This window comes from Phocoena phocoena, chromosome 5 (genome assembly GCF_963924675.1).
Source record: "Phocoena phocoena chromosome 5, mPhoPho1.1, whole genome shotgun sequence".
Taxonomy (NCBI): domain Eukaryota; kingdom Metazoa; phylum Chordata; class Mammalia; order Artiodactyla; family Phocoenidae; genus Phocoena; species Phocoena phocoena.
In genome coordinates this window covers 30,084,189-30,106,667 of record NC_089223.1, presented here as the reverse complement: position 1 = coordinate 30,106,667, position 22,479 = coordinate 30,084,189, and the positions used below count along the sequence as shown (strand labels likewise).

The 22,479-nt window shown below is 39.4% G+C and overlaps 1 protein-coding gene across 4 annotated transcripts in view; it reads left to right on the top strand.

Annotated features, from left to right (window-relative positions):
* The window catches only part of LRBA (LPS responsive beige-like anchor protein), a 748,187-nt gene that overhangs the window by 75,206 nt on the left and 650,502 nt on the right, over positions 1 to 22,479 (top strand). For all 4 annotated transcript variants that reach the window (XM_065877627.1, XM_065877625.1, XM_065877628.1 and 1 more), the window contains exons 2-4: positions 1,624 to 1,855; positions 2,074 to 2,174; positions 14,677 to 14,772. In XM_065877627.1, the coding sequence (XP_065733699.1) occupies positions 1,624 to 1,855; positions 2,074 to 2,174; positions 14,677 to 14,772 (429 nt within the window). The remainder of the gene's footprint in view (positions 1 to 1,623; positions 1,856 to 2,073; positions 2,175 to 14,676; positions 14,773 to 22,479) is intronic.

Sequence of the window (22,479 nt, the reverse complement as noted above, 5' to 3'; positions counted from 1 at the left end):
TATGCAAAGAATTGTACACTAAAATCTCTGCCAGAGCTTTCCTAGAAATCCCAAAAGCCTTTATGACTGTGCTTGCTAGGAATTCTTATCTCCCTGCATGCAGATACTGCCTCCTGTTTTTCATTTTTCCATTTTTTCTTTCTCATGCCAGTGTGTATCTTTGACAGAACCTGGGACGCATATCAGTCCCTGGCTGCAAAGAGTTTTAATTGATTTCCTAGTTCTGTACCATCTTTGCTTTTTTGAAGTAAACTCTACGTGGTCATGTCTATTATTCTTTTTTTAAAAAAAATTTATTTGGTTGTGCCTGGTCTTAGTTGTGGGAGATGGGCTCCTTAGTTACGGCTCATGGGCTCCTTTAGTTGCGGCTGGCAGGCCCCTTAGTTGCGGCTCATGGGCTCCTTAGTTGCGGCTTGCTGGCTCCTTACTTGTGGCAGATGGGCTCCTTAGTTGTGGCAGGTGGCCTCCTTAGTTGTGGCATGTGAACTCTTAGTTGCAGCATGCATGTAGGATCTAGTTCCCTGACCAGGGATCGAACCTGGGTCCCCTGCATTGGGAGCACGGAGTCCTAACTGCGGCGTCACCAAGGTAGTCCCTATTCTTTTATGAGCTGTTGGATTTTGTTTTGTACAATTCACTTTCTCCTAATTCTTGCCTACCTTTTAGGTTTAGGAAAGCATAATGAAAAATGAAGGTGTATTCAGAAGGACAGGAGTGTAGGTGAATCATGTATGTAACTGTTCTGACAGAGATCTTTAAAAAACTCTAGTTAAAAAAGATAGGCCTGCAAAGGTAATTCTAAAAGTATTTTAATTGCTTTAAACAATTGGGGTTTGTTAAAATTAAAAATTTTCCCTCTGTGAGGATGCTATTGGTGAGATGGCAGGGTAGAAATAGGTCAGTACAGCTTTCTCTGGGTGGATTTTGTGATAGCAATATATATCAATGAAAATAAATTTTCTTGATTACTGACTTTGAGTGTGTGACTAAGTTTGAGTTATCCTGATTATTGACAGGGGGGATCAAAGTGGATAGGTGTAATAAACCAAGAATTTGACAAGTAAAGTTACATGTTTTGTGTCCACTCTAAGCCTCTTTCAGCTTTTCATTTTTGCTGTGAGCTCATACATGTATAAGTAGCAAAGGACATTTAGGTTGCTGTGAGTAGCTCACAGATTACCTAATTCATAAATGAACCACTGAATTAGAAGCAATTATAGAGCTAAGTTAGATCTTTATTAGTATCAAGGCAGTGGTAGTGATTTACCTAAACATCCTCCATTTGTTGAAAATACTTCCATTTTTATATTCTAAGTCTCACTTGACTTTGTGCTATCTTAACTTGAAGATTTCTTTAGAAGCTTTATTTTTTTAGAGCTCTGTGTGTGTGTGTGTGTGTGTGTGTGTGTCTGTATTAAAGATCGTTTTATTGTTGTAGGGGGTAGAGAAGAATGTGTATGGGAGCACTGAATCCTAATCACTAGACTACCAGGGAAGAGAAGAATGTATATGGATAGTTACTGTGAACCTAAAGCTTAGGAGTGTACTCTAGTTATATTGAAGAAGTACTAATGCTTTTAATGTTTTCTTTTTTTTCCCCCTCCTTCCCTCTGCCCCTGGAAGTTGGTAGGAGGGCAATTTGATTTAGAAATGAATTTCATTATTCAAGAAGGTGAGAGTATCATCTGCATGGTGGACCTATTAGAGAAATGTGATGTTACTTGCCAAGCAGAAGTCTGGAGCATGTTTACAGCCATTCTGAAGAAAAGCATACGAAATCTTCAGGTCTGCACTGAAGTAGGCCTTGTTGAGAAAGTGCTTGGGAAAATTGAAAAAGTTGACAGTATGATAGCAGGTATGACTTTCCATAATACAGTGGTTGTGAAGAAATGAAGTTTGATTCTTAAGTACTCTATTTTTCTTATTTAATAATATTTATTAAAATAAATATTGAGTATCTAACATGTATCTGGAACTTCAGTGTCCAAACTGTTAAGTAAGCACCATATATTTTAATCTTTCAAGAAATATAAGTAGCTTTATTATTTTATTTTTTGCTTTCTTTGTTTCCAGATCTTTTAGTTGACATGTTGGGAGTGCTGGCTAGCTACAATTTGACAGTTCGAGAACTAAAGCTGTTCTTCAGTAAACTTCAAGGAGATAAAGGACAATGGGTAAGCTTAAATACTCTTTGATATTTGAAACTGTTTCCCTCCCCAAACATATTAGTAGCTTTTAAGAAATTGATATTGTTGCACAGGGGGTAAATGTCAAATTGAGGGGGAGAGATCAGTTAGAATAGCATTTAGCCCCCTACAGCTACTTTTTTGTTTTTTTACATCTTTATTGGAGTATAATTGCTTTACAATGGTGTGTTAGTTTCTGCTTTATAACAAAGTAAATTATTTATACATATACATATGTTCCCATATCTCCTCCCTTTTGCGTCTCCGTCCCTCCCACCCTCCCTATCCCACCGATCCAGGTGGTCACAAAGCACCGAGCTGATCTCCCTGTGCTATGCGGCTGCTTCCCACTAGCTATCTATTTTATGTTTGGTAGTGTATATATGTCCATGCCACTCTCTCACTTTGTCACAGCTTACCCTTCCGCCTCCCCATATCCTCAAGTCCATTCTCTACTAGGTCTGTGTCTTTATTCCCGTCTTACCCCTAGGTTCTTCATGACATTTTTTTTCTTAAATACCATATATATGTGTTAGCATACGGTATTTATCTTTATCTTTCTGACTTACTTCACTCTGTATGACAGACTCTAGGTCCATCCATCTCACTACAAATAACTCAATTTCGTTTCTTTTTATGGCTGAGTAATATTCCATTGTATATATGTGCCACATCTTCTTTATCCATTCATCTGATGATGGACACTTAGGTTGTTTCCTTCTCCGGGCTATTGTAAATAGAGCTGCAATGAACATTTTGGTACATGACTCTTTTGAATTATGGTTTCCCAGGGTATATGCCCAGTAGTGGGATTGCTGGGTCATATGGTAGTTCTATTTGTAGTTTTTAAAGGAACCTCCATACTGTTCTCCATAGTGGCTGTACCAAGTCACATTCCCACCAGCAGTGCAAGAGTGTTCCCTTTTCTCGACACCCTCTCCAGCATTTATTGTGTGTAGACTTTTTGATGATGGCGGTTCTGACTGGTGTGAGGTGATACCTCATTGTAGTTTTGATTTGCGTTTCTCTAATGATTAATGATGTTGAGCATTCTTTCACGTGTTTGTTGGCAATCTGTACATCTTCTGTGGAGAAATGTCTATTTAGCTCTTCTGCCCATTTTTGGATTGTGTTGTTTGTTTTTTTGTTATTGAGCTGCATGAGCTGCTTATAAATTTTGGAGATTAATCCTTTGTCAGTTGCTTCATTTACAAATATTTTCTCCCATTCTGAGGATTGTCTTTTGGTCTTGTTTATGGTTTCCTTTGCTGTGCAAAAGCTTTGAAGTTTCATTAGGTCCCATTTGTTTATTTTTGTTTTTAGTTCCATATCTCTAGGAGGTGGGTCAAAAAGGATCTTGCTGTGATTTATGTCATAGAGTGTTCTGCCTATGTTTACCTCTAAGAGTTTTATAGTTTCTGGCCTTACATTTAGGTCTTTAATCCATTTTGAGCTTATTTTTGTGTATGGTGTTAGGGAGTGTTCTAATCTCATACTTTTAAATGTACCTGTCCAGTATTCCCAGCACCACTTATTGAAGAGGCTGTCCTTTCTCCACTGTACAGTCCTGCCTACTTTATCAAAGATAAGGTGACCATATGTGCATGGGTTTATCTCTGGCTTTGTATCCTGTTCTATTGATCTGTGTTTCTGTTTTTGTGCCAGTACCATACTGTCTTGATTACTGTAGCTTTGTAGTTTAGTCTGAAGTCAGGGAGCCTGATTCCTTCAGCTCCGTTTTTCGTTCTCAAGATTGTTTTGGCTATTCGGGGTCTTTTGTGTTTCCATACAAATTGTGAAATTGTTTGTTCTAGTTCTGTGAAAAATGCCAGTGGTAGCTTGATAGGGTTTGCATTGAATCTGTAGATTGCTTTGGGTAGTAGAGTCATTTTCACAATGTTGATTCTTGCAATCCAAGAACATGGTATATATCTATTTGTATCACCTTTAATTTCTTTCATCAGTGTCCTATAATTTTCTGCATACAGGTCTTTTGTCTCCTTAGGTAGGTTTATTCCTAGATATTTTATTCTTTTTGTTGCGATGGTAAATGGGAGTGTTTTCTTGATTTCACTTTCAGATTTTTCATCATTAGTCTGTAGGAATGCAAGAGATTTCTGTGCATTAATTTTGTATCCTGCTACTTTCCAAAATTCACTGATTAGCTCTAGTAGTTTTCTGGTAGCATCCTTAGGATTCTCTTTGTATAATATCATGTCATCTGCAAACAGTGACAGCTTTACTTCTTCTTTTCCAATTTGGATTCCTTTTATTTCCTTTTCTTCTCCGATTGCTGTGGCTAAAACTTCCAAAACTGTGTTGAATACTAGTGGTGAGAGTGGGCAACCTTGTCTTGTTCCTGGTCTTAGTGGAAATGCTTTCAGTTTTTCACCATTGAGGATGATGTTGGCTGTGTGTTTGTCATATGTGGCCTTTTTTATGTTGAGGAAAGTTCCCTCTATGCCTACTTTCTGCAGAGTTTTTATCATAAATGGGTGTTGAATTTTGTTGGAAGCTTTCTCTGCATCTATTGAGATGATCATGTGGTTTTTCTCCTTCAGTTTGTTAATATGGTGTATTACATTGATTGGTTTGCCTATATTGCAGAATCCTTGCATTCCTGGAATAAACCCCACTTGATCATGTTGTATGATCCTTTTAATGTGCTGTTGGATTCTGTTTGCTAGTATTTTGTTGAGGATTTTTGCATCTGTGTTCATCAGTGATATTGGTGTGTAGTTTTCTTTCTTTGTGACATCTTTGTTTGGTTTTGGTATCAGGGTGATGGTGGCCTCGTAGAATGAGTTTGGGGGTGTACCTCCCTCTGCTATATTTTGGAAGAGTTTGAGAAGGATAGGTGTTAGCTCTTCTATAAATGTTTGATAGAATTCGCCTGTGAAGCCATCTGGTCCTGGGCTTTTGTTTGTTGGAAGATTTTTTCACCACAGTTTCAATTTCAGTGCTTGTGTTTGGTCTGTTCATATTTTCTATTTCTTCCTGATTCAGTCTGGGCATGTTGTGCATTTCTAAGAATTTGTCCATTTATTCCAGGTTGTCCTTTTTATTGGCATAGAGTTGCTTGTAGTAATCTCTCATGATCTTTTGTATTTCTACAGTGTCAGTTGTTACTTCCTCTTTTTCATTTCTAATTATATTGATTTGAGTCTTCTCCCTTTTTTTCTTGATGAGTCTGCCTAATGGTTTATCAATTTTGTTTATCTTCTCAAAGAACCAGCTTTGAGTTTTATTGATCTTTGCTATCGTTTCTTTTATTTCTTTTTCACTTATTTCTGATCTCATCTTTATGATTTCTTTCCTTCTGCTAACTTTGGATGTTTTTTGTTCTTCTTTCTCTAATTGCTTTACGTGTAAGGTTAGGCTGTTTATTCGGGATGTTTCCTCTTTCTTAAGGTAGGATTGTATTGCTGTAAACTTCCCTCTTAGAACTGCTTTTGCTGCATCCCATAGATTTTGGGTCATCGGGTGTCCATTGTCACTTGTTTCTAGGTATTTTTTGATTTCCTCTTTGATTTCTTCAGTGATCACTTTGTTATTAAATAGTGTATTGTTTAGCCTCCATGTGTTTGTATTTTTTACAGATCTTTTCCTGTAATTGATACCTAGTGTCATAGTGTTGTGGTCGGAAAAGATACTTGATACAATTTCAATTTTCTTAAATTTACCAAGACTTGATTAGTGACCCAAGATATGCTCTATCCTGGAGAATGTTCCATGAGCACTTGAGAAAAATGTGTTCTGTTGTTTTTGGATGGAATGTCCTATAAATATCAATTAAGTCCATCTTGTTTAGTGTATCATTTAAAGCTTGTGTTTCCTTATTTATTTTCATTTTGGATGATCTGTCCATTGGTGAAAGTGGAGTGGTAAAGGCCCCTACTATGAATGTGTTACTGTCGATTTCCCCTTTTCTGGCTGTTAGCATTTGCCTGATGTATTGAGGTACTCCTATGTTGGGTGCATAAATATTTACAGTTGTTATATCTTCTTCATGGATTGATCCCTTGATCATTATGTAGTGTCCTTCTTTGTCTTTTGTAATAGTCTTTATTTTAAAGTCTATCTTGTCTGATATGAGAATTGCTACTCCAGCTTTCTTTTGGTTTCTACTTGCATGGAATATCTTTTTCCATCCCCTTACTTTCAGTCTGTATGTGTCTCTAGGTCTGAAGTGGGTCTCTTGTAGACTGCATATATATGGGTCTTGTTTTTGTATCCATTCAGCCAGTCTGTGTCTTTTGGTGGGAGCATTTAATCCATTTACATTTAAGGTAATTATCGATATGTATGTTCCTATTCCCATTTTCTTAATTGTTTTGGTTTCGTTATTGTAGGTCTTTTCCTTCTCTTGTGTTTCTTGCCTAGAGAAGTTCCTTTCGCAGTTGTTGTAGAGCTGGTTTGGTGGTGCTGAACTTTCTCAGCTTTTGCTTGTCTGTAAAGGTTTTAATTTCTCCATCAAATCTGAATGAGATCTTTGCTGGGTAGAGTAATATTGGCTGTAGGTTTTTCTCCTTCATCACTTTAAATATGTCCTGCCAGTCCCCTCTGGCTTGCAGAGTTTCTGCTGAAAGATCGACTGTTAACCTTATGGGGATTCCGTTGTGTGTTGTTGTTTTTCCCTTGCTGCTTTTAATATGTTTTCTTTGTATTTAATTTTTGACAGTTTGATTAATATGTGTCTTGGCGTGTTTCTCCTTGGATTTATCCTGTATGGGACTCTCTGTGCTTCCTGGACTTGATTAACTATTTCCTTTCCCATATTAGGGAAGTTTTCAACTATAATCCCTTCAAATATTTTCTCAGTCCCTTTCTTTTTCTCATCTTCTTCTGGAACCCCTATAATTCAAACGTTGGTTTGTTTAATGTTGTCCCAGAGGTCTCTGAGACTGTCCTCAGTTCTTTTCATTCTTTTTTCTTTATTCTGCTCTGCAGTAGTTATTTCCACTATTTTATCTTCCAGGTCACTTATCCGTTCTTCTGCCTCAGTTATTCTGCTATTGATCCCATCTAGAGTATTTTTAATTTCAATTATTGTGTTATTCATTGTTGCTTGTTTCACCTTTAGTTCTTGTAGGTCCTTGTTAAATGTTTCTTGCATTTTCTCTATTCGATTTCCTAGATTTTGGATCATCTTTACTTTCATTATTCTGTATTCTTTTTCAGGTAGACTGCCTATTTCCTCTTCATTTGTTAGGTCTGGTGGGGTTTTGTTTTCTTTATCTTTATCTGCTGTTTTTCTCTCTTCTCATTTTTCTTATCTTACTTTGTTTGGGGTCTCCTTTTTGCAGGCTGCAGGTTCGTAGTTCCCATTGTTTTTGGTGTCTGTCCCCAGTGGCTAAAGTTGGTTCAGTGGGTTGTATAGGCTTCCTGGTGGAGGGGACTAGTGCCTGTGTCCTGGTGGATGAGGCTGGATCTTGTCTTTCTGGTTGGCAGCTCCACGTCTGGTGGTGTGTTTTGGGGTGTCTGTGGACTTATTATGATTTTAGGCAGCCTCTTTACTAATGGGTGTGGTTGTGTTCCTGTCTTGCTAGTTGTTTGGCATAGGGTGTCCAGCACTGTAGCTTGCTGGTCGTTGAGTGGAGCTGGGTCTTAGCGTTGAGATGTAGATCTCTGGGAGATTTTCACTGTTTGATATTATGTGGAGCTGGGAGGTCTCTTGTGGACCTGTGTCCTGAAGTTGTTTCTCCCACCTCAGAGGCACAGCACTGACTCCTGGCTGCAGCAGCAACAGCCTTTCATCCACACAGCTCAGAATAAAAGGGAGAAAAGGTAGAAGGAAAGAAAAAGAAAGAAAGAAAGAGGATAAAATAAAGCAAGATAAAAGTTATTAAAATAAAAAGTAATTATTAAGAAAAAAAGTTTTTACAAGAAAAAAAAAAACGGACACAAAGAACCCTAGGAGAAATGGTGAAAGCAGAGTTAGAAAGACAAAATCTCACTAAGAAGCATACACATACACACTCACAAAAAGAGGAAAAGGGGAAAAAATAATAAATCTTTCTCTCAAAGTCTACCTCCTCAAGTTGGGATGATTCGTTGTGTATTCAGGTATTCCACAGATGCAGGTACATCAAGTTGACTGTGTAGCTTTAATCCGCTGCTCCTGAGGCTGCTGGGAGAGATTTCCCTTTCTCTTTTTTGTTCTCACAGCTCCCAGGGGCTCAGCTTTGGATTTGGTGCCGCCTCTGCGTGTAGGCCGCTGGAGGGTGTCTGTTCCTTGCTCAGACAGGACGGGGTTAAAGGAGCCGCTGATTCGGGGGCTGCCGCTGATTCGTGCGGATGCGGGGCGGGCCTGCGCCGGCAGAGGCCAGCGAGCGGGTCGTTTCACCAGCCTGAGGTGCGCCGTGCGTTCTCCCGGGGGAGTTGTCCCTGGATCCTGGGACCCTGGCAGTGGCAGGCTGCACAGGCTCCCTGGAAGGGAGGTGTGGAGAGTGACCTGTGCTCGCACACAGGCTTCTTGGTGGCGGCAGCAGCAGCCTTAGCGTCTCATGCCCGTCTCTGGGGTCCGCGCTTTTAGCCGCGGCTCATGTCCGTCTCTGGAGGTCCTTTAAGCAGCGTTCTTAATTCCCTCTCCTCGCGCACCAGGAAACAAAGAGAGAAGAAAACGTCTCTTGCCTCTTCGGCAGGTCCAGACTTTTCCCTGGACTCCCTCCCGGCTAGCCGTGGTGCACTAACCCCCTGCAGGCTGTGTTCCCGCCGCCAACCCCAGTCCTCTCCCTGCGCTCCGACCGAAGCCCGAGCCTCAGCTCCCAGCCCCCGCCCGCCCCGGCGGGTGAGCAGAGAAGCCTCTCGGGCTGGTGAGTGCTGGTCGGCACCGATTCTTTGTGCGGGAATCTCTCCGCTTTGCCCTCCGCACCCGTTGCTGTGTTCTCCTACGCAGCTCCGAAGCTTACCCTCCTCCGCCACCTGCAGTCTCCGCCCGCGAAGGGGCTTCCTAGTGTGTGGAAACCTTTCCTCCTTCACATCTCCCTCCCACTGGTGCAGGTCCCGTCCCTGTTCTGTTGTCTCTGTTTATTCTTTTTTCTTTTGCCCTACCCAGGTACGTGGGGGAGTTTCTTGCCTTTTGGGAGGTCTGAGGACTTCTGCCAGCGTTCAGTAGGTGTTCTTTAGGAGTTGTTCCACATGTAGATGTATTTCTGGTGTATCTGTGGGGAGGAAGGTGATCTCCGCGTCTTACTCTTCCGCCATCTTCCTTCTTCCCCCCACTCTACAGCTACTTTTGCCATCACCTGACACAGGTGTGGATGAAGAGAACTGGGTGTTCCAGGCAGGTTGGTAATTTGGTCCTTCCTCAAATGTTTTAAGTAATTTTTATTTTTTTAAAATTTCAACATTTTAAAATTCAACATAAAAATTCAACGTTAAGTTAGAGGGAAAGGGTAAGGACAGAGAAATAAAAATGTTGGGTAGCAGCATCTAGCTTCTCTTTGTATCAGTCTGAGTAGTTTAAACTTGAATAACCCACCCACTGAACAAAAGCGCTGTGCTAATTGGCTCCGCCCTCTTTAGATGCAATTTCCTGGTACTTTGCAGTGGGTGGTAGTGGTCAACTGATTTTGAACTCCAGGTGCCTTATCAAACTGTTTCTTCCTACTCTTTAGTTACTTATGCCTTAGAGGAATACTAGTAAATATTTTCTCCGTTTTTGTTGCATTTCTAGGCTTATTTTAGAGCTCTTTAGAAATCATTGCCTGCAGCAAGTACTCAGCCAGCTGATCCTTAATCTGCCTCTGTTTAAGTATATGTAAATTTGTGCTCTGCAATTGTACACTCTAATTTATTGTATTAAAATGATTGTACTCTTTAGCTTCTTTGTATTGAACTCTGGTTCTCTGCCTGCTTTTTTTTTTTTTTTTTTTTTTTGTGGTACGCGGGCTTCTCACTGTTGTGGCCTCTCCCGTTGCGGAGCACAGGCTCCGGACGCGCAGGCTCAGTGGCCATGGCTCACAGGCCCAGCTGCTCCGCGGCATGTGGGATATTCCAGGACCGGGGCACGAACCCGTGTCCCCTGCATCAGCAGGTGGACTCTCAACCACTGCGCCACCAGGGAAGCCCTCTCTGCCTGCTTTTAAGGTTTGCAGTGATTTTATTATGTTTCTTGGTGTGGTTTACCTTGTATTTATCCTTATTAGGGGTTCTTGCATCTGTGGGCTTATAATTTTCATCAAATTTGGGAACATCTTGATAATTATTTTTTCAAATATTTTTTTGTCCCTCTCCCCCTCCTTCTGGGACTCCAGTTACATGTTTTTTAATCTTCTTGGTAGTGCCCCTTGGGTCACTGAGATCTGTTCACATTTGTTTTAGTCTTTTCTCTTTGTGCTTCATTTTATTTTATTGATTTTTAAATAAATAAATTTATTTATTTATTGGCTGCATTGGGTCTTGGTTGCTGCGCCTGGGCTTTCTCTAGTTGGCGGTGAGTGGGAGCTACTCTTTGTTGCGGTGCACAGGCTTCTCATTGCAGTGGCTTCTCTTGTTGTGGAGCACAGGCTTTATGCGTGTTGGGTTTCAGTAGTTGTGGCTCATGGGCTTAGTTGCTCCATAGCATGTGGGATCTTCCTGGACAAGGGCTCGAACCCATGTCCCCTGCATTGGCAGGTGGATTCTTAACCACTGTGCCACCAGGGAAGTCCCTGTGCTTCATTTTAGATTGCTTTTATTGCTGTATTTTTAAGGCAGTTGATCTTTTCTTCTGTAATGTGTTAACAGCCATTAAAATTTTCAGATTTCAGATACTTTTAATCTCTGTCAATTCTATTTGGTTCTTTTTAATATCTTTCATTTGTTCCCTCATTCTTGTTTTCCTTTAAATCATTGAGAATATGCAGCATATTAATAGTTGCTTTAATGTTCTCATCCACTAATTCTGTCATCTCTGTCATTTTCTAGGTCAGTTTTTTGCTCACTCATTCTGCTTTTACTTGTAGGTCATATTTTCCTGTTTTTTTGTGTGTGTTTGTTTTTTTTTTGTGGTACGCGGTCCTATCACTGTCGTGGCCTCTCCCGTTGCGGAGCACAGGCTCCGGACGACGCGCAGGCTCAGTGGCCATGGCTCACGGGCCCAGCCACTCCGCAGCGTGTGGGATCTTCCCAGATCGGGGCACGAACTCGCGTCCCCTGCGTTGGCATGTGGACTCTCAACCACTGCACCACTAGGGAAGCCCTATTTTCCTGTTTTATACTAGTGATTTTAGACATAGTGATGTTAGTCATAGTGAGTTATTCCCTGTTGAGTGTTGGATTCTGTCATAGTTCTTTTAAGATTGTTAGACTGTTTTTGCAGGCAGGTAAGTTGCTTGTGGATTAACTTTATCCTTTCAGGCTAGTTTAAAAGTTTTTTTGGTCAGCCAATCTAGGCTGTTACTCCAGGGCTTATTATTATTAAGGCAGCCTTATTCTGGCCTGACTTTTCTAGTGTCTTTGTGAATGACCTTAAGTCTCAGACATGAGGCAAGCAAGACTGTGGTCTCTCCATAGTGCCTAATAGGGTCTCAGCAATTCCTGGCTCTATATTTGCTCTGGGAATTCTTTGACTGATGGCTGTCAAAATCTTGGCTACCCCACCTTGTTGAGTTTTAAGGTAGAAATGAACAGTTTGGTATTATGCCAAAGGGTCAATGCAGATTTCTGGAATTTCTTCTCTGCATAGGTCCTTCCTCTGTAGTACTCTGCCCTGAAGTTTCTGTCCACCTCAGACTACCCATCCTCGAATTTCTGCCTCATCAGCTCAATGAGAATTTCAAGTTCTGTTTGGTTTTCTTCTCCCTGTGCAATGATATGTGATAAGGAAGTTGACTGCAGGTAGAAAGTCTGGGTAATCTCATGCCTCATTTTGTTTCCCTTTCTCAAGGATCACAGTCTTGAGCTAGTGTGAAAACAGTTTTAGTTTCATACATTTTGTCCAGTTTTCAAGTTGATTATGGTGAGTTCGAAAGTATAGGTCCTGTTACTGTGTCATGTCCAGAAGAAGAAGTATACTGGTTTGATTTTGGTTTTGATTTATATTCAAATAATTTATGTATTCTGAATATGTAATTAAAACATTTTTTGTTATATTGGTGAATATAGAAAACTATAAGAAAATAGGAAAGAATATGAACAGATATCTATTTACAGAGAGAGAAATCCCATAATCAAATAAACACTAAATCACTAATAATTAGAGATGTTCAAATGAAAGCAGTATTGATATGTCACCTTACGTCATTTGTATTAAGAATTATAGAGTTGGATAATAGCAAGTATAATTGGAGAGATAGAGTTATTTTAAAGCTGTGTGCTACTGGTTGGAATGAACACCAATGGAGGCATCCTCAAGAGTAATCTAGTACTAGTTAGTCACTTAAATTATACCCATATCCAATGAATTAGTAGTTTGCTCCTGAGTGCATGTTCCAAGAAATTCTCACATAGTCTGTAAGGAAATATGTATGAGGATGTTCACTGAAGCATTATTTTTGATGGCAGTGAATTGTCAACATGTGTTTATCTTTAGGAGAATAGATAGGTAAAATGTATTGGATGCATAGAATAGATTATTATATAGCAGTTAGAATTAATGAACAGAGTAATAAGAATAGATACCAAAAAGCAGGAAGAAAGTAAGAAATAGAATGATATATCTAACCCAACATCATTTAAATTTTAAGTATAGGCACACAGAAACACATTTTTAAAGGAACACATAGAAAAAGGTTAAGCATGTTAATGTAGCTGCTTATGGGAGGGAAAAAAATAATGAACTATTAATAAAACAAGAGCAGGGCCTTGCTCAGAGCTTATGTAGCTTTTGCTATCATATCAGTGCAGTGAAAAATCCCTGTATCTAAATCTGTGTCTGCTTTTTTGATTATTACTTTAGCACATATTTTTATATGTGGAAATAGTGTATCAATGGGTGAACATTTTTAAAGACTCTTGAATTATTTTCTGAAAGGCTTTCTTAGTATACAGTCCCCTAGCAGTATCTGTGGATTAAGTGCTTGTCTTAATGTATGCTTTTTGATTGGTTTATAGAAAAGGAAATTTTGAGGATTGATTTCTCTAGAAATGCTACAAAGTTATATTTTTATTTTTGACTGCATATTATTTTTGGTGATTTCATTTTAGAATTTACTTTAAAAAATCATTGTGATTGTAATAACTTGTTATTACACTTTTATAATTGAACAGTGTGGTTAATTGAAAATTTCTTGATCACTTACGAATGAAGCTTTCCACTTAACATTTAGGTAAAAGGTTGCCAAACTCTTTTAGGTAGTTATTAATGATAATTTAGAGCAGCTACCAGATAAGATGAAGGCAAGCCAATGATTTCACTTGTAGTTTGACACTGTTTTGAACTTTTAACTTTTAGGAGGAATGTACTACACTTTCTAAACTGATTGAAATGATAAGGCATATTTGATTGTCCTTTGCTTTTCCTAAATGTAAATGTGCCTTTTCGTTTTAGCTGTTGGTTGTTTAATGGATTAGAGGAGACTTGTGGGTCAAAGAGGCATTAATCAAATAAATGTAATGTTACAACTTTTATACATGCTGTATAGTAGAGATATTTTGTAGAATGAAATGTGATAGGGAGATTTGATCCATTCTCAGAGGTCAGGGAAGACTGCCCTGAGAAGTGATCATTAATATGAACTTCAATGAATGGATGGGTAAGATTTATTTAGTTAAGGTGGAGGAGGCTGGGGAGGGGGGAATAGGCCTAGTGAGAACATTTTAAGCAGAAGGAATAGCTTGTGCTCAGGCCCTATTATGGGAAGAAGACAGAGAAGGCATTGTAGATAGAGTGCAGAGAGAGGCAAAAGAGGTTAAGGAGATATGTAAACTATCTTGTGGGCCGTGTTAGGGATTTTGGTCTTTATTTTAAAGACAGTGGGAAGCTATAGGAGAGATAGAATAATGTAACAGTGAAAGTGTAGTAATTAAAAGCATGGACTCTGGAGTCAGACTGAATTCTTATCCTATCCTTGTCACTTACTACCTGTATGACCTTGGACATGTTCCTCTGACTCAGATTCCTCCTTTGCAAAATGGAGTGAAAATAACCCCTAGTGTGGTTATGAGGCTAAAATATTTTATTGTTTTTAAAGTGCCTTTAACAGTGGGACTTGGTAAGCATTATTTTTTGGTGAAATTAAAAAGTGCTTTAAAAAGGGATGGGTAGTGGGTTGATGTAGTTTGTAATTTTGAAAGGTCGTTTTTGCTGTAGTGTGAAGAGTTACGTGTGAAATGCTGTTGGCTCATATTAATCCAACGCCTCATAAAAAAAATGGCATAGAGTGCATTGTTCATTTCTTTAAGGTAGTTGAAATAACCCTCCTTTAAGGAGGTTATTTTATATGCTTTTTAGCTTGTAGAATTATTTAGTTATTTGGGGATATATTAAAGTATGTCTCTACTAAAAGTAGGTATTTTTGTTTTATGGTGAATGATGTGGTTAATGAATTGTTGATTCTTTTCATAGCCTCCACATGCTGGAAAGTTGCTGTCTGTGTTAAAGCACATGCCACAGAAGTATGGTCCGGATGCCTTTTTCAACTTTCCAGGAAAGAGTGCTGCAGTAAGTAAATCTTAGCGAGGAAATCACTTGAAGTTCTTTTTTCTTTCTTTTGCTTCCTGAAAGTACGGCCCTGTAAAACACTCCTGACAGGTTCTGTGTTAGGGAGAAACTTCTTTGCACAGCCTAACTTAATCTTTACAGCAATTGTGCATGTTACTTTTTCCTGACTATTTTAGAGGTGAAGAAATAGAGGCTCTAAGAAGTTAAGAAAGCTGTCCACTCACCACTTGGGGCCTCAGTGGAGTAAGAGCCCAGTTCTTTTCAACATAAGCCATTTTGTCTTATGAATTTTATCTTTGCATTCTCATACAGAAATTTATGGACTTGAGGACACGGGGAGGGGGAAGGGTAAGTTGGTACGAAGTGAGAGAGTGGCATGGACATATATACACTACCAAATGTAAAATAGATAGCTAGTGGGAAGCAGCCACATAGCACAGGGAGACCAGCTCGGTGCTTTGTGACCACCTAGAGGGGTGGGATAGGAAGGGTGGGAGGGAGATGCAAAAGGGAGGAGATATGGAGATATATGTATAGGTAGGGCTGATTCACTTTGTTATGAAGCAGAAACTAACACACCATTGTAAAGCAATTATACTCCAATAAAGATGTTAAAAAAAAAAAGAAATTTATGTGTAACACTTTCAGTTTTATCTTTCTGAAGATCTTTCTTTAGCCTTACATTTCCTGATTCCTGTTTCTTTTGCACCTGAGAGTTACTCTTGGAAACTTTCTAGGCAAGTTTTTCTAACCTGTGTGTTTCCATATAATATCAATCTCAGCATTCTTGTAATCTGTTAATCAGTTTATAAATAAGACAGTTATGTATGGCAGTAATATCTGTAATGTTTCAAAATATTATAGGATTACATTATATAATGTATATGTATTATTTATGGAAGCATTTTTACTTCATTATGACATTGGTGTGCCTGTTACAAGCATACATTTTTTGAAGATATTTCAGCCTATTCTTCTTCTGAGGTTACCTTTTATTCATTTTTTACTTTTGTTCTCATAATATCCTACTTGCTTGTGGCCCCTATGTAGCCAGGCAATACCTGCAGAAAGAAGAGAGTGTTTTGAAAGGATATTTGTGATATTTGAATGCTTCACACAAAATACACAGTTTTCTTTGGAAAGTTTTACTGCTCATATTATTTTTTTCTTTATAATTTTTCCTTAATAACCATTTTAGATTTGAAGCTTTCTAGAATAATTGTACTCTGTTGGCATTGAGCTTATCGTTTGTCTCCAACATAAAAAAGTATTCTTGGGACTTCCCTGGTGGCGCATTGGTTAAGAATCTGCCTACCAGGTGACACAGGTTCGAGCCCTGGTGTGGGAAGATCCCACATGCTGCAGAGCAGCTAAGCCCGTGCACCACAACTACTGAGCCTGCACTCTAGAGCCTGCAAGCCACAACCACCAAACCCGCACGCCTGTAGCCTGTACTCTGCAACAAGAGAAGACACTGCGATAAGAAGCCCGCGCACCACAACGAAGAGTAGTCCCCGCTCGCTGCAACTAGAGAAAGCCCGTGCGCAGCAACGAGGACCAAGTGCAGCCACAAATAAATAAATAAATAAATAAGAGAAAAACATATCCAGATCCACCCTTTAAATATATATATTTAAATATATAGTTTTTTAAAAACATCTTTATTGGAGTGTAATTGCTTTACAATGTTGTATTAGTTTCTGCTGTATAACAAAGTGAATCAGCTATATGTATACATATACCCCCATATCCCCTCCCTCTTATGCCTCCCTCCCACCCTCCCTATCCCACCCATCTAGGTGGTCACAACGTACTGAGCTGATCTCCCTGTGCTATGCGGTTGCTTCCCACTAGCTATCTATTTTACGTTTGGTAGTGTATATATGTCAGTGCTAGTCTCTCACTTCGTCCCAGTTTACCCTTCCCCCTCCCTGTGTTCTGAAGTCCATTCTGTACGTCTGCGTCTTTATTTCTGTCCTGCCCCTAGGTTCTTCAGAAACAGTTTTTTTTTTTTTTTTAGATTCCATATATATGTGTTAGCATACGGTATTTGTTTTTCTTTTTCTGACTTACTTCACTCTGTATGACAGACTATAGGTCCATCCACCTCACTACAGATAACTCAATCTTGTTTCCTTTTATGGCTGAGTAATATTCCATTGTATGTATGTGCCACATCTGCTTTATCCATTCCTCTGTCAATGGACACTTAGGTTGCTTCCATGTCCTGACTGTTGTAAATAGTGCTGCAGTGAACATTGTGGGACATGTCTCTTTTTTAAATATGGTTTTCTCAGGGTATATGCCCAGCAGTGGGATTGCTGGGTCTTATGGTAATTCTATTTTTAGTTTTTTAAGGAACCTCCATACTGTTCTCCATAGTGGCTGTATCCATTTACATTCCCATCAACAGTGCAAGAGGGTTCCCTTTAAAAAAATAAAGTATTCTCATGAGATTAATCTCTTTTTCACGCATGTTATGACTTTATTATTTATAATTCTTTGAGATAGTAATGTGTCCATCCATTCTATTTACTTATATGTATCTTGAAAGTGGCGCAGTTCAACTACACAGCTTTTGGAACTTTCAGAGAAAAGGTGTTTTAAATATATTTAGTGACTCATTTTTTCCCTTAAACATAGCTTTTAAAGGGACCTTAAAGTATTTATGGGTGAATTAGTTTTAGAAAGCTTTCACATCCTCTACTCTCATGTTTCAGTGAGAGAGAGCATATGTATACAGTGAATATGTACTTTAAAATTTTTTTTTCTTATTGCAACATTCGTTTTATTTTACTTTATTTTATTTTATTTGTTTATTTGGTTGCGCTGGCTCTTAGTTGTGGCAGGTGGGCTTCTTAGTTGTGGCATGTGGGATCCTTAGTTGTGGCAGTCAGGCTCCTTAGTTGCGGTTTGTGGGCTCTTTAGTTGCGGCTTGCTGGTTCCTTAGTTGTGGCATGCAAACTCTTAGTTGTGTCACGCATGTGGGATCTAATCCCTGGCCAGGGATTGAACCAGGCCCCCTACATTGGGAGCTTGCAGTCTTAACCACTGCGCCACCAGGGAAGTCCCCAACATTCAGTTTAAATCAGCCTCTTGAAGTATCAATTGTGTTATTACATAAATTTGGCTCTATGATTTTTTCATGTTTTATGGAATATCTTATACATATAAAAGAATATATGTGTATGTATGATGTCAACAGAAATGCCTACGTACATTATAATAACAAGAAATTGTTAATTATAAGTAACAGTAATTATTGTAAATTATAAGTAACAAGAAAACAAAAACTTTGTAGTATGATCTTTTTTTAACAGCTTTATTGATTTATAATCCCCATATCATATGATTCATTCATTTAAAGTGTACAGTGAATGGTTAAGTGTGTTCACCAAGCTGTGTAACCATTATCACAATCAATTTTAGAAATTTTCATCACACCCAGAAGAAACCCTGCATTCCTTAGCAGTCACTGGACACATTTCACTGCAAACTCCCAGGCCTAGGCAACTGCTGTTCTACTTTCTGTCTATATGGATTTGTCTCTTCTGGACAGTTCATGCAAGTGGAATCATGTGATGTCTGGACTTTTGTGATAGGCTTTTTCTACTTACCACTACTGTTTTCAAGATCCATTCATGTTGTAGTATGTATCACTGCTTCATTACTTTTTTTTTTTTTTTTTGCGGTACACGGGCCTCTCACTGTTGTGGCCTCTCCTGTTGCGGAGCACAGGCTATGGATGTGCAGGCTCAGTGGCCATGGCTCACGGGCCCAGCCGCTCCGCGGCATGTGGGATCTTCCCAGACCGGGACCAGGCCAGGAACCCGTGTCCCCTGCATCGGCAGGCGGACTCTCAACCACTGCGCCACCAGGGAAGGCCAGCTTCATTACTTTTAATGGCTGACTAATGTTGAAAGGATATAGCACATTTTGTTTAATTATTCTTTAATCAGTGGATTTTGAGTTGATTGCACTTTTTGGGAATGCTTTATGGGCTTTTATGTGCAAGTTTTTATGTGTACTTATGTTTTCATTTCTCTTGGAAATGAAGGAGTGGAATTGCTGAGGCATATTGTCTATGTTCAACCGTTTGAGGGATTCCCAGTTTGTTTTCCAAAGTGGCTATATTTATTTCATAATCCCATCAGCAATTTGGTAGAGTTCAAGTTTCTCCACTTGCTTGCCAACACTTGTTAATGTCTGTCTTTTTGATTATAGCCATCCTAGTGGGTGTTAAGTAATATCTCATTGTGGTTTTGATATGCGTTTCCTTCATGACTGATGATGCTGGGCATCATTCCATGTCCTTATGGCCATTTGCATATCTTCTTTGGAGACATGTTCATTCAGGTATTTTTGCATTTTTCATAGCGTTGTGGTCGGAAAATATACTTGATACAATTTCAGTTTTCTTAAATTTACCAAGGCTTGATTTGTGACCCAAGATATGATCTATCCTGGAGAATGTTCCATGAGCACTTGAGAAAAATGTGTATTCTGTTGTTTTTGGATGGAGTGTCCTATAAATATCAATTAAGTCCACTTTGTTTAATATATCATTTAAAGCTTGTGTTTCCTTATTTATTTTCATTTTGGATGATCTGTCCATTGGTGAAAGTGGGGTGTTAAAGTCCCCTACTATGAATGTGTTACTGTCGATTTCCCCTTTTATGGCTGTTAGTATTTGCCTTATGTATTGAGGTGCTCCTATTTTGGGTGCGTAAATATTTACAATTGTTATATCTTCTTCTTGGATCGATCCCTTGATCATTATGTAGTGTCCTTCTTTGTCTCTTCTAATAGTCTTTATTTTAAAGTCATTTTGTCTGATATGAGAATTGCTACTCCAGCTTTCTTTTGGTTTCCATTTGCATTGAATATCTTTTTCTATCCCCTTACTTTCAGTCTGTATGTGTCTCTAGATCTGAAGTGGGTCTCTTGTAGACAGCATATGTATGGGTCTTGTTTTTGTATACATTCAACCAATCTACGTCTTTTGGTGGGAGCATTTAGTCCATTTACATTTAAGGTAATTATCGATATGTATGTTCCTATTCCCATTTTCTTAATTGTTTTGGTTTCGTTATTGTAGGTCTTTTCCTTCTCTTGTGTTTCTTGCCTAGAGAAGTTCCTTTCGCAGTTGTTGTAGAGCTGGTTTGGTGGTGCTGAACTTTCTCAGCTTTTGCTTGTCTGTAAAGGTTTTAATTTCTCCATCAAATCTGAATGAGATCTTTGCTGGGTAGAGTAATATTGGCTGTAGGTTTTTCTCCTTCATCACTTTAAATATGTCCTGCCAGTCCCTTCTGGCTTGCAGAGTTTCTGCTGAAAGATCAACTGTTAACCTTATGGGGATTCCGTTGTGTGTTGTTGTTTTTCCCTTGCTGCTTTTAATATGTTTTCTTTGTATTTAATTTTTGACAGTTTGATTAATATGTGTCTTGGCGTGTTTCTCCTTGGATTTATCCTGTATGGGACTCTCTGTGCTTCCTGGACTTGATTAACTATTTCCTTTCCCATATTAGGGAAGTTTTCAACTATAATCCCTTCAAATATTTTCTCAGTCCCTTTCTTTTTCTCATCTTCTTCTGGAACCCCTATAATTCAAACGTTGGTTTGTTTAATGTTGTCCCAGAGGTCTCTGAGACTGTCCTCAGTTCTTTTCATTCTTTTTTCTTTATTCTGCTCTGCAGTAGTTATTTCCACTATTTTATCTTCCAGGTCACTTATCCGTTCTTCTGCCTCAGTTATTCTGCTATTGATCCCATCTAGAGTATTTTTAATTTCAATTATTGTGTTATTCATTGTTGCTTGTTTCACCTTTAGTTCTTGTAGGTCCTTGTTAAATGTTTCTTGCATTTTCTCTATTCGATTTCCTAGATTTTGGATCATCTTTACTTTCATTATTCTGTATTCTTTTTCAGGTAGACTGCCTATTTCCTCTTCATTTGTTAGGTCTGGTGGGGTTTTGTTTTCTTTATCTTTATCTGCTGTTTTTCTCTCTTCTCATTTTTCTTATCTTACTTTGTTTGGGGTCTCCTTTTTGCAGGCTGCAGGTTCGTAGTTCCCATTGTTTTTGGTGTCTGTCCCCAGTGGCTAAAGTTGGTTCAGTGGGTTGTATAGGCTTCCTGGTGGAGGGGACTAGTGCCTGTGTCCTGGTGGATGAGGCTGGATCTTGTCTTTCTGGTTGGCAGCTCCACGTCTGGTGGTGTGTTTTGGGGTGTCTGTGGACTTATTATGATTTTAGGCAGCCTCTTTGCTAATGGGTGTGGTTGTGTTCCTGTCTTGCTAGTTGTTTGGCATAGGGTGTCCAGCACTGTAGCTTGCTGGTCATTGAGTTAAGCTGGGTGCTGGTGTTGAGATGGAGATCTCTGGGAGATTTTTGCCATTTGATATTATGTGGAGCTGGGAGGTCTCTTGTGGACCAGTGTCCTGAAGTTGTTTCTCCCACCTCAGAGGCACAGCACTGATGCCTGGCTGCAGCACCAAGAGCCTTTCATCCACACAGCTCAGAATAAAAGGGAGAAAAAGTAGAAAGAAAGAATTAGTAGAAGTAGAAAGAAAGAAAGAAAGAAAGAAAGAAAGAAAGAAAGAAAGAAAGAAAGAAAGAAAGGAGGGAGGGAGGTAGGGAGGGAGGAAGGAAGGAAGGAGGGAAGGAAGGAAAAAAAAGAAAGAAAGACAAGATCAAATAAAATAAAGTGAGATAAAATATAATAAAGTTATTAAAATAAAAAATAATTATGAAGAAAAAAAATTTTAAAAAAAAGGGATGGATAGAACCCTAGGACAAATGGTGGAAGCAAAGCTATACAGACAAAATCTCACACAGAAGCATGCACATACACACTCACAAAAAGAAGAAAAGGGGAAAAAATCAAATCTTGCTCTCAAAGTCCACCTCCTCAATTTGGGATGATTCGTTTGTCTAAAGGAGGGAAGGAAGGAAAGAAAGAAAGAATGAAAGAAGATAAAGTAAAATGAAATAAAGTTATTTAAATAAAAAATAATTATTAAGAAAAGAATTAAAAAAAAAAAAAACGGATGGATAGAACCCTAGAACAAATGGTGAAAGCAAAGCTATACAGACAAAATCTCACACAGAAGCATACACATACACACTCTCAAAAAGAGGAAAAGGGGAGAAAATCATAAATCTTGCTGTCAAAGTCCACCCCCTCAATTTGGGATGATTCATTGTCTGTTCATGTATTCCTCCGATGCAGGGTTCATCAAGTTGATTGTGGAGCTTTAATCCGCTGCTTTTGAGGCTGCTGGGAGAGATTTCCTTTTCTCTTCTTCGTTCTCACAGCTCCCAGGGGCTCAGCTTTGGATTTGGCCCCGCGTCTGCGTTTAGGTCGCTGGAGGGCGTCTGTTCTTCACTCAGACAGGACGGGATTAAAGGAGCCGCTGATTCGGGGACTCTGGCTCACTCAGGCTGGGAGGAGGGAGGGGCACGGAGTGTGGGGCGAGCCTGCGGCGGCAGAGGCTGGTATGACGTTGCACCAGCCTGAGGTGCGCCATGTGTTCTCCCGGGGAAGTTGTCCCTGGATTCTGGGACACTGGCAGTGGTGGTCTACACAGGCTCCCCGGAAGGGGGGTGTGGATAGTGACCTGTGCTCGCACACAGGCTTCTTGGTGGCGGCAGAAGCAGCCTTAGCATCTCATGCTGGTCTCTGGGGTTCGTGCTTTTAGCCGCGGCTCTTC